The sequence below is a fragment of the Bombina bombina genome, chromosome 2 (genome assembly GCF_027579735.1).
Source record: "Bombina bombina isolate aBomBom1 chromosome 2, aBomBom1.pri, whole genome shotgun sequence".
NCBI lineage: Eukaryota > Metazoa > Chordata > Amphibia > Anura > Bombinatoridae > Bombina > Bombina bombina.
This window is the reverse complement of record NC_069500.1, coordinates 1261200199-1261212779: the sequence shown is the minus strand read 5'-3', so window position 1 is coordinate 1261212779 and position 12581 is coordinate 1261200199. Positions and strand designations below refer to the sequence as shown.

The following is a 12581-nucleotide window of genomic DNA, read 5'->3' as shown; positions in this document are numbered from 1 at the left end:
GATGGCAAATTTACGCAATATGGATAGGAGATCATGATTCGCACACAACTATTGTGAAAGTGCAAGTACTCATAAGACAGTAATGATCAGAGGGGTGATTTTTTATCATGAATAATAAACACACAGGTGTGTACTGAAATACAGAGGAAGGTGAGTTATGATTGAGAAATACATTAAGCCTGTATTGCTTTGAATGGTTGGTTATTCCAGTTACAGCTACTGCAGCTCTTCTGAACATTGTTACAGTAAAGCACTGAAATCGACAAAAACATTTTGATCCGATCAACCAAACGCTCAACAAATATAATGGAGTCTTTGTATTAATCCTACTTAACCCGCCGTAAGAGTGACGACCCCCTTTTTTCCTCCTCCTCTGCTCTGTACTGCGGCGGTTGCCGGTGTAACAGCAGAGTCTGTACCCCTATCAGATTCTGTATCCCTCTCTCATGCCTCAACTCCCCCTCCCCTGCCTCACTCACAGCCTTTTCTTCCCGTGTTCACTTAAGATGGAATAGCTGAGTTGCAGCTCATAGGCTGATGGAAAACAAAGCAATCTAAAATGAATTGAAATGGCATATAACTCCCAGATCTTATGTATATGACAGAGCAGTAAAACAATACAGTAAGAGCTGTTTATAAGAAGCACATTTTTGTTTACAACTAATATCTCAATATCTATTGCTTACTGGCTGATAGGAGAAACTACAGAAAAAGTTAGTTTATTTAGCACAAGAACCTCCATTTTTTGCAATAAACCAAGCACATAAACGCATTCTGAAATACCAACATTCAGATAAAGGAAATAAAATGCTTTTGTACAGTGTATCTTTATAGGGACAATAAAGTCATAATTAGACATCCATGATTTAGACAGAGCATACAATTTTAAACAACTTTCCAATTTACTTAAATTATTTAATTTGCTTCCTTCTCTTATTATCCTTTGCTGAAAGTTTTATCTAGGTAAGCTCAGGAGCAGGAAAGAACCTAGGTTCTAGCTGCTGATTGGTGGCTGCACATATATACCGATTGTCATTGGCTCACCCATGTGTTTAGTTAGAAACCAGTAGTGCATTGCTGCTCTTTCAACAAATGATACCAAGAGAATAAAGCAAATTTGATAATAGAAGTAAACTGGAAAGTTGTTTAAAATTGTATGTTTTACCTAAATCATGAAAGAAAACATTTTAGTTGCATGTCCCTTTAATGTAGAGTTCAAAACTAAATATCAGCCTGTTAAAAATTCCCTGTAGCATGTCAGTCTTAAAGGGACACTGAACCCAAATTTTTTCTTTCGTGATTCAAATAGAGCATGCAATTTTAAGCAACTTTCTAATTTACTACTATTATCAGTTTTTCTTCATTCTCTTGCTATCTTTATTTAAAAAAGAAGGCATCTAAGCTTTTTTTTTGGTTCAGGTCTATGGTCAGCACTTTTTTATTGGTGGATGAATTTATCCACCAATCAGCAAGAACAACCCAGGTTGTTCACCAAAAATGGGCCGGCATCTAAACTCACATTCTTGCATTTCAAGTAAAGATACCAAGAGAATGAAGAAAATTTCATAATAGGAGTAAATTAGAAAGTTGCTTAAAACTGCATGCTCTATCTGAATCATGAAAGAAAAAATTTGGGTTCAGTGTCCCTTTAAGTCAAAATTACTAGATTACTAGTATGATGAGATCTTATCAGTATCATATCTGATTTAAAAATGGATATTCAGAAAAGAAACGCGAAAGAGCTTGCTCTGTTATTATATTATTTCACACAACCCTTGGGTTAAAAATGGTTTAATAAAAACAAGTACACTACAAATTATAACAACATTAAAGGGTAAAAAGTGTGAAAATAAAATGTTTTATTGCATTTTAGTTTTGCACAATTGCTTATGTATGCTTTCTTTAAAGGGACATGAAACCCAATTTTTTTCTTTCATGATTCAGATAGAGCATACAATGTTTCCAAATTACTATTAGCTAATTTACTTCATTTTCTTGGTATCCTTTGTTGAACAGCATATCTAGATATGCTTAGGAGCTATGAGCTAGCTGCTGATTGATGGCTGAAATTCTAAGCCAATTTTCCTTGGCTTACAAATGTGTTCAGCTAGCTCCAAGGAGTTCATTGCTGCTTCTTTAATAAAAAGACTTAATATTTTCAGCTTTGCTGTTAAAAAAATGTCCGCCTGCCCCCTCCCCTATTTCGTCATCAGTCTGTGCTGCTCGCATTAACTTTTCTATTTTACACGCTCCCGGTGTTTGCTCATGCGCAATGCGCCTATTTCGTCAAGGGGGTACAAGATGTGTACTTTCAGTTCCGGATTTAAAAGCACCCCCTTAATGAAAATTGGCGCATTGCACATGCACAAACGCCGGGAGCGTGTAGAATAGAAAAGTTAATGCGAGCAGCACAGACTGGTGCTGAAATAGGGGTGGGGGCAGTCAGACATTTTTTTAACAACACAGCCAAAAATAGTGTATTTTTACATGCTAACAAAATATTGTGGAAAATTGGGCTACATTGCAAAATAATAATCGTTTGAAAGTCTATATGTATGAGTTAGAACCCATTTTGTGTTGACTGTCCCTTTAAGTTGATTCCTCCACTTTCCACTTCACAGTGTTTGTTCTACACAATAACAATGGAGGGGTGCTAACAGAGTTGGCTATAATGCTACAAATCAAATGCAGAGGGTGGTATTGGGGCAGTGTCTACTACATAGCCCTGTTTTTCTTATTTAAACCCCTATTTGCCCCCATTAACCCCGCCTTGTAAACAAGGGATTGACTTGCAAATTTATGGCTGAGATTTTTAAGTATTAGGGGGGCTATAATAATTACACCCGCACCACTCACACCATCACGCAATAAACACCGCCACTGTCTACAAAAAGAACACTTCTTTGTCTTATCCCCTCTCTTGATTGGCTACAAGCTTGCTCTCACCCAGTCCACAAGCAATATGGGAGTAATGCACAACAGAACGTTTTTATAGTTAGTACAACTCTTTTGAAAACAATGTCCCAGTAAAATACTGGAAGCATTTTGTTTGGATTAAGATGAACAACATATATAATGGTGTATAATAGAGTATTTGCATTGCTCCTTTAGCTAGAACAGAAAACATCTCTCAGCTTCCTGGTCAGATTTCTGGAACTATCAGCTTTCCTTTGGTTACCATATTCTTCAGTGCCAGTCTTTATGTAGATTATTTAGGCTCTGTGCACTTAGTCTGCATTGAAACAGGATCTTCCAAAATTTTGGTATGTCTGATGGCTCAGGCTTTGTTTAGGAGATAATGTGCCGCCATCCCATCACAGTGGTTAGACTGGAGGTTCCTGTTGTTTTGTTGTATCTAGTATTTAATTGAATGAATATGTATAGTAAGGAGAATTGTGTAAATAAACAGCCCAGCTCTGGTACACATGCATTGCTGACTATTCCTACGCACCATATATTTACTACAAGTGCATAACTTCCTCTTCTGAGCTTTTTGTAACAGAGTAAGTGACAGGTCCTATTTCTCACTGCAATACATGTTATTACACTGAAAAATATTTTATCTGTAATTTCTGTTGGACTGAGAAGCATTTGTTCCAGCAAACCAGCATCCTCTATCTTTCTATCTCACTATTCTCTCTCCCCTCTCTCTCTCTCTCTCTCTCTCCCCTCTCTTTCTCTCTCCCCCTCTCTTTTTCGCTCTCTCTCTCCCCTCTCTTTTTTTTTCTCTTTCTTTCTCTCTCTCTCTCCCCTCTCTCTCTTTCTCTCCCCCTCTCTTTCTCTCTCTCTCTCCCCCTCTTTCTCTATCTCTCTCTATCCCCCTCTCTCTCTTCCTCTATCTCTCTCTCTCCCCCTCTTTTTCTCCCCCCCCTCTCTCTCCCCCCTCTCTTTCTCTCTCCCCCCCCTCTCTTTTCTCCTCTGGACTAATATCTTTCCTTCTTTAGTGGTAAACTTGTGAAATAAACAAAAAATGATGATGATGGTGATGATGATGATAAGCTGCACCCCGGAATAGTAAAATAAAAACATATCTTTATTTTAAATGTATTAAAAAAAATCTCCCACATGGAGGGGCATCTGACACTTTCGAGATGATTAAGCCTAGAACATTTAGGGCTCCATTCATGAAGCTTTTAAGTGGCGGATCAGGATGATTGACAGCACCTGCTAGCAGCCGATTGTCCGCCAGTGAGCAGGGGGCGGCATTGCGCAAGCATATGCTGTCCGCATTTAGCGATGTCCAGCAGACATGATTCGCTATAGCAAATTATGTCGGCTCGACGCTTAATAAATCTAGCCCTTAAAGTTATACATTTTCTGGTTTATTGATTATTTTTTTCCACTTTGAATTAATATAATTTATTACAGACTTTCATAAGAGAGTCAGAGCATATATTTTTTTTTTTTTACCATTGTTGTAGTTGACCTCACTAATGCAGTCTAACTTGGATTTGTAAATTGGCCTCCTTTTGAGGATGGCACCAGCAGTGCATGTTACTCTGCAATTTTCTTATTTTATAGAAGTTGCTGAGCAAACAGGACATGGTGATAAGTCAGAAAATAAACTGTTTTTTTGTTGTTGTTTTACTAGTATGTTCCTTCAACAGGAAACCGTGCTACTCCACCTTAAATGATCAAGACGAAGGTTGTGAAAGAGACAGGGGAGACATTAAGAGTTAGTTGCAAGCGCATGAATAAGGTAGAGGGATGCGTAATCTAACGGGGATACATAATCTGTTTCAACACAGGTAACCAGATCTGACCTTGATCTTGTAGGGCAAAGGTTAATACCCATCTTGTCTTAAGGGAGATTACTGCATTCATTAAAATACCAGTAGATAGCACTATGTAATACAGTCCCACGTGAATAGATGGAATACAAACCACATCCGTATGCGGTTTTCAAATGGGAAGCATGGCCAAGACATGTACAAATTGTACCCAATACTGCTTCTTCATGAACAGTCAGCACATGTTGTTTGCAATCACTGAGCTGGTCGGAGGAAAAACAGTGTGCCAAGAAAAAAAAAATCCTTTTAGATGTATATGGGGATAAAAGTATAATCTTGCTTAGGCAAGGAGAGTAGCAAGTTTTTTCCAAAGTGCTAGGGGCTGTGAGTCTCTCCTGACGCAGCAGCCTCATGCTGGTGTTCGTGATACAATGAAGGAGGGCTAGACGTTTCACTTCACAAAATCCGACATACATTTTACTGCTGCTTGTGTCGTCTAACTGGGGTGGTTAATGAAAATGACAGCAGATCTTAAATCAGTCAGTACTGAAAGGTCTGTTCCAACCTTGCTCTATTTTTTATATATTTATAACATATATAGCTGTTAGAGACACATACCATATAAAAGCTTAGGTATTGCTTTATATATATATCTATATTTTTATCAATCCTCTCTGTCTATCTCTCTCTTTATATTATAGTTAGTAGAACAGTGCTTATACAAAAGAAATCTGGAACACTTTCTTTTTTAAGCATTGTGAATTGGAAAAAAAAAATAAGCACATGGTAGAATGATTTTATGTGTCTCGTTTTTCACTTGGCATCTCACAGTTGGCTAGTTGGCAAAATGTAGCGTCACCTACCAGTTAAGTAAGGAATAAAACTTTAAATTGAATTAAGTTCAGTTTATTTCATGATTTCAGTATTTTTCTGTTTTGTTTAGCATATTTATTTTTATGATGAAATCTGATGAATAGTCTGTATGACTGTTTCTGTCTCTATGTGTCTATTATTTCCTATGAGTCAGACAGGGAAGTTACTGTAGACAAAGCCTGAATAGAAGCAGAAAAACCTTTTTTGCAACATTTGTATTATTTTAATTAAAAATGTTCATGCAAATGTTTTTGTTGTCATTCTCTGTCATCCTACAAGTTGATTTGTTAGATACATACAGTGTGTGCATTTCATTAATGGCTATGATGGCAAATAGCAATGCTTCACAAAGCCCTAAGGTGAGTTCAGCTTCACCCTCACAGCACATTTATCCAATCCTTTCATATATTGATCTGCACATAAGAAATCATGATGTGAGAACACCAAATGAGTCCCTTCTCCCTCAGTAGCTGCATGCTGACTGAGTGATTAAACTCCCTCCCTCCCCTATCCTGGAGAAACTGTTCTCTATATCCGCAGCATCAGCTAGATACCCTGCACGCATGCGTCCCTGTGTAGTAACAGATTCTGTATCCCCATCAGGACCTGTATCCCTCTCATATATGTACTAGCATTCAGCTCTAGTCATTTCTCCTGGCTTTCTTTTCTGTTCACTTAAGGTGGATTAAAATAGTTGCTTTTATTTTGTAATGCAGTCACTTCCCAAGTACTTCACATCTATTTAAAGCCATGTTTTGTTTGTTTTTTTGCTCAAATGATCAATTCCCAGTTAAACTGATCCTTGGATTAAAAATCAATATATTAGGTTTGCTGTATTGGTTTGTAGACTATACAGATTTACCCATAGTTTAAGGTGAATTTTGTACAAAACAAAGCTTTAAAAAAATGGAGATGCAGTTTTGAGTTGTACATTCTCCTCAGCTTCAAAATATAGACAAGTAGCTTTATGGTATCACATGCCCTAACTTAATATAAAGGCATATTACATGCATTTAAAGGGTATTTCAATATTTGTTAGTTTTTCATGAGCAGATTAATCCAATTTAATTTAAGATTACCAAGATTTGTTTCTATACAATAATAGACCCATGCAAGTTACAACTCTCAGACAATGAGCATGTACACTGAAGGATGCAGTACAAAAAACATTTACACTTAAGTTACATAACTTTTAGTAAACTTTTTTTTTTAATGCAAAAAATGTTTAATTGGATATTCCTAGGCATTTTAATCCATGACCCTTAAACTACATTTCCAGTTAGGCACAGTAATACTTACATCGATCACTCTATTCCTCTTTTGCCTAGAACAATAAAACTGTCTTTAAAATCTCTATAATATGCACACGTTGTGCCCAAATAACTGCCGTATAAGACAATCAGTACAGATGCTGTATCCCTATCAGATCGTGTATCCCTTTCTGCTAAGGCATCAGCGTTCAGTTCCACAACCCCTCCCCTGCCTGTCTAATAGACTCCATACCCTTTTCTCTCTTAAGGTGGATTCACAAAGTAGACTGCAAGTAACTAACACTATTGACACTATTTACAAAAGCTATTAAAAGGGAAGCACCATGTCTCAATTATTTTCCCTAACCCAGGTTCTTCTGATAAATAGATTAACTTTTCAGCAGTGTAATTTCTGGGGGGTTTCTATTAGGAAAAGTAGAATCATAGTTATAATAAACAAGCTTAATCTAATTTGTTAACCACTATAAGCACCGTTATAGTTCAAAATACTGCTAGGGTGACGAATAACATACTATTTGCTTATTCAATAAATACATAAGCAGAAACATGTTTGTCATTAAAGTACAAAAACTTGCATTAGAGCTATCTAACTCCTTATTAGGTAAAAGATTACAAATCCACCTTAAGATGCTACAAGGGGAGAGACTGTGAAAGGGGCAGGGGAGGAGTTTGCAGCTGAATGCTAGTGCATGAAGGAGAGGGATACAGAATCTGATTGGGATACAGAATCTGCTACTACACCTGCATTGGGACAAGAAGAGAAAGGGGGAGGAGAGAGAGGGGGAAGAGCGAGGGGGAGAGACTGCAATATCATTTGTGAATCGTTCACAGGGCTGCAGATACATATTGCTAACACATGCAGTGCAAATGCAGGTAGCACAGTACCGACTGCGGCTGGACTACTAACTTGGAGCTCTGTGCTTCTGCTGGCCACTGGGAAACTCTTGATAATATTAATCTGATCTCTATATATATATTAATTATAAAGAACTTTGCAAAGAAGCTTGTCATTTGGATGCTACAGCGCATGGATTATACTGCTAAATTGACTTTCCCAGGGATATCATAAAGGAAGAACAGTGAGGATTTATATAAATATTTTTACCTCCTTTGGGGTGACTGAGATTTTTTTATATTGTTTTTGGGATTTTTTTTTTATTTTTTGTGTTATTTTTTTTGCAAGACATAAAGAAAACCCTGCTTGCTCTGGAATTAAAAAGGAAGAAAAAGGCTTTGCTCAGCAAAAACACGTCGGATCCTTCATTTACTGAGAAAATCAGAGGCGAGTTATTCATCTAGCCACTGGTAGAAGAGATCCTACCTATCCGAGGGGAGAGTGACTTATTGTCCACAAACTGTCCCAGAAACTGTGAGTATGAACTGAAAAAAAGAAGACAGGGAAAAAGTGAAGAGCATTATGAAAGGATAACAGTGTACTGAAATACAAGTGCAGCAGAAGCAAGTGTGTATTACTATCTGATCATCCAAAGAGGGCAAGTGAGTGTGTAAGCATGAGGACTGCTGGGGCTCTGAGCTGTTGGGGCTGCTGCCTGCTCTTTCTGGGAGTAGCACTGACTTTGGCAGCCCAGAAACAGGTGCTCAAGTACCGACTGGCCGAAGAAGGGCCAGCGGATATCCGGATAGGAAATGTGGCTTCAGAGATTGGGATATTGACAGGCTCTGGGGAGGTGACCTTCAGCTTGGAGTCAGGCTCTGAGTTCTTCAAAATTGACAACATGACCGGGGAGCTAAGTACCACTGACCGCAGGATAGATCGGGAGAAGTTACCCCAATGCCAGATGATTTTTGATGAGAATGAATGCTTTATAGACTTTGAGGTGTCAGTGATTGGACCCTCACAGAGTTGGGTGGAGCTCTTTGAGGGCAGGGTGGTCATCCTGGACATCAACGACAACACCCCAACTTTTCCTTCCCCAGTTCTCACGCTGACTGTGGAGGAAAACCGGCCAGTTGGGACCCTCTACTTGTTGCCCACAGCCACAGACAGGGACTTTGGTAGGAATGGCATTGAACGTTATGAGCTCATCCAGGATGCCAGTGAAGGCTTATATGTGTCCAGCAGGCGTGGAAGCTCTGGGGGAGAGAGCTCCATTTACCCAGGCAAGAGGAGAATGGAGACAGACAGCAGGAATAGTGTGTTTGAGCTTCAGGTGGCAGATACCTCTGATGGTGAGAAGCAACCACAACTCATTGTAAAGGGTGCTTTGGACAGAGAACAGAGAGACTCTTATGAACTAACTTTGAGAGTGAGGGATGGGGGTGATCCACCTAGGTCCTCTCAATCCATCCTCAGAGTTCTCATTACGGATGTTAATGACAACAGCCCAAGGTTTGAGAAAAGTGTGTATGAAGCAGACTTGGCTGAAAACAGTGCTCCCGGCACCCCCATTTTACAATTAAAAGCCACAGACTATGATGTTGGGGTGAATGGACAAATAGAGTATGTTTTTGGAGCAGCTACTGAATCAGTGAGGAGGCTACTTCGACTGGATGAAAACTCTGGCTGGCTTAGTGTCTTGCATCGGATTGACAGAGAAGAGGTCAACCAGCTTAGATTTACAGTTATGGCCCGGGACAGGGGACAGCCACCAAAAACAGACAAGGCCACAGTGGTTCTCAACATCAAAGATGAGAATGATAATGTTCCTTTAATAGACATTAGAAAAATTGGTAGGATCCCAGTTAAGGATGGAATGGCCAATGTGGCAGAAGATGTACTGGTGGACACTCCTATAGCCTTGGTGCAGGTGTCTGACAGGGATCAAGGTGAGAATGGGGTAGTCACCTGCACTGTTGTAGGTGATGTGCCTTTCCAGCTGAAACCAGCAAGTGACAGTGAGGGGGAACAGAACAAGAAAAAGTATTTTCTTCACACATCTGCCCCACTGGACTATGAGAATATTAAGGAATACAATGTTATTATTGTAGCTGTGGATTCAGGAAGCCCCAGTTTGTCTAGTAATAATTCACTGCTTGTAAAAGTGGGTGACACTAATGACAATCCCCCAGTTTTTAGCCAAGCAGTAGTGGAGGTGGCATTCCCAGAAAACAATATACCAGGTGAAAGAGTTTGCACTGTAATAGCCACTGATGCAGACAGTGCTAAGAATGCAGAAATTGCATATTCACTGGATCCCTCTGTGGCTGGGATCTTTTCTATACATCCAGACACTGGGGATATAACTGTTAATATCGTTTTAGATAGAGAACAGAATGACAGATATGAATTCAAAGTTGTTGCCAAAGACAAAGGTATCCCTGTTTTGCAAGGATCTGCAACAGTGGTAGTGCAGGTCGCTGACAAAAATGACAATGATCCCAAGTTTATGCAGGATGTCTTCACATTTTATGTGAAAGAAAACCTGCAGCCTAACAGCCCCGTTGGGATGGTGACAGTGATGGATGCAGACAAAGGTCGTAATGCTGAGATGAGTTTATTCATAGAAGAGGATAGTGGTATTTTTTCTATTGAAAATGACACAGGAACTATCTATTCAACTATATCTTTTGACAGAGAGCATCAAACTTCTTACACATTTAAAGTAAAAGCATTAGATGGTGGGGACCCCCCCAAGATCTGCCACAGCCACAGTGTCCCTATTTGTGATGGATGAGAATGACAATGCCCCTACAGTTACATTTCCAATCAACAGTTCCTACACTGTGCTGCCACCCTCAAGTAATGTGAGAACTGTTGTTGCTAGTGTACTGGCAAGTGACACTGACACTGGAGTCAATGCAGATCTCAACTACAGCATTGTGGGAGGAAATCCCTTTAAGCTTTTTGACATTGATTCTACCAGTGGAGTTGTATCTTTGGTTGGAAAACTGTCTTCAAAGCATTATGGGCTTCACCGATTAGTGGTCCAAGTGAATGACAGTGGGCAGCCCTCACAATCTACAACAGCTCTGGTGCACGTGTTTGTCAATGAAACTGTCTCTAATGCCTCTGTAGTTGAATCCCAGATCACCAGAAGCTTACACACCCCATTAACACAGGATATTGCAGGCGACCCAAGCTATGAAATGAGCAAGCAGAGGCTAAGCATAGTCATTGGTGTCGTTGCTGGCATAATGACTGTCATACTTATTATATTAGTTGTGGTAATGGCAAGATATTGTAGAGCAAAAAATAAAAATGGTTATGAAGCAGGTAAAAAAGACCACGAGGATTTCTTTACCCCCCAGCAGCATGACAAATCTAAAAAACCCAAAAAAGACAAGAAAAATAAAAAATCTAAACAGCCACTGTACAGTAGTATAGTGACAGTAGAAGCATCTAAGCCAAATGGACAGAGATATGACAGTGTAAATGAAAAGCTGTCAGACAGCCCCAGCATGGGAAGATACAGAACTGTGAATGGTGGTCCCGGTAGCCCTGACCTTGCCAGGCATTACAAATCTAGCTCTCCACTACCCACTGTGCAACTTCACCCTCAGTCACCTACTGCTGGGAAAAAACACCAGGTTGTGCAAGACTTACCACCAGCCAATACATTTGTAGGAGCAGGAGACAACATCTCCATTGGATCGGATCACTGTTCTGAATACAGTTGTCAGACTAATAACAAGTACAGCAAACAGGTAAGCACCCTGCCAAAATGTACAAGTTGAAATTGTAAGATATCACATACAAGACAAAAAAACAAAACAATAGATCCCAGTAATCATATTGTAAAGGAAAATATGGCCCATGAAAAATAAATATTTAAGTTAATCTTTTAAAATGTTTCAGTTTTTATTATACTACATATTTTTTCATAGTATTATACAGCCTTTTACAGACATTTGCGTGTTGCTTGCATTTGCCTATTTTTTTATCAATAAATATGTTTGACCCCACGCAAGCATACGTTGCATTCCTCTTCATCAACACAGGGCTAATTACATGTTAATACTGATTATATATATATATATATATATATATATATATATATATATATATATATATATATATGCAAGAATACCTCTTGTTCTCTAAGCTGTGTCCTTTCATTAATAGTGTAATACAATAGCAGCCAATAAGATGCAATAGCATAGTGCTGATTTGCAAAGACTTGCAATACCTCTGCAGGCTGATGCCACTAATGGAAACATTTGTTTTGTCTGCAGTGTGCTTTACTGTGTTGGTCACTGTGACATCGTACAATGTGTTTTTTTTCTCTCTTTTTCATGCATTGGTTCTAAATATAGATAAATATATTACGCTTGACAATGTTGTTTCAATTACTACACTGAAGGTAATACATCTTGCAGTGTATTGTGTTTTATATATATATATATATATATATATATATATATATATATATATATATATATATATATATATATATATATATAAATACACACATTTCATAATAATTCTTCCATATATTTAAATTACATTACATTTTAAATACCAAATTGGCCTTCTGCATGGAAACTTGCCATGCATAAAATATGTGGTAGCACCGTATAGGCTAATATCTGTTACTTGTTACTGTGCTGATTTTTGGCAGAACCATTTTTTTATATATAATTTTTCTACAACTCTTCTCTTGGAGCTACAGTAGCATTTTTTTTGGTCTGTATGTTAACCATGCTATTTTGCAATAGCCTTATATTAAAAATGCTAAAGGGCACAATGTGTTTTAGTTTGTGTTGTCAGTACTGTAGCTCTATAAAGCCACAGAGACTACTTTATATA

At 38.5% G+C, this 12581-nt stretch overlaps 1 protein-coding gene and 1 long non-coding RNA gene across 2 annotated transcripts in view; one reads left to right on the top strand and one right to left on the bottom strand.

Moving 5' to 3' along the window:
• LOC128648248 (uncharacterized) overlaps positions 1-7023 on the bottom strand; it is an 8438-nt gene extending 1415 nt beyond the window's left edge. The window contains exon 1 of the long non-coding RNA XR_008400553.1: positions 6903-7023. This is a non-coding gene — a long non-coding RNA (uncharacterized LOC128648248). The remainder of the gene's footprint in view (positions 1-6902) is intronic.
• A 690-nt stretch (positions 7024-7713) lies between these two features.
• Positions 7714-12581, top strand: part of PCDH7 (protocadherin 7) — a 37985-nt gene continuing 33117 nt past the window's right edge. Inside the window, 2 exon segments of the mRNA XM_053704073.1 lie at positions 7714-10461; positions 10463-11479. Coding sequence (XP_053560048.1) covers positions 8386-10461; positions 10463-11479 — 3093 coding nt within the window. The 5' untranslated portion in view covers positions 7714-8385.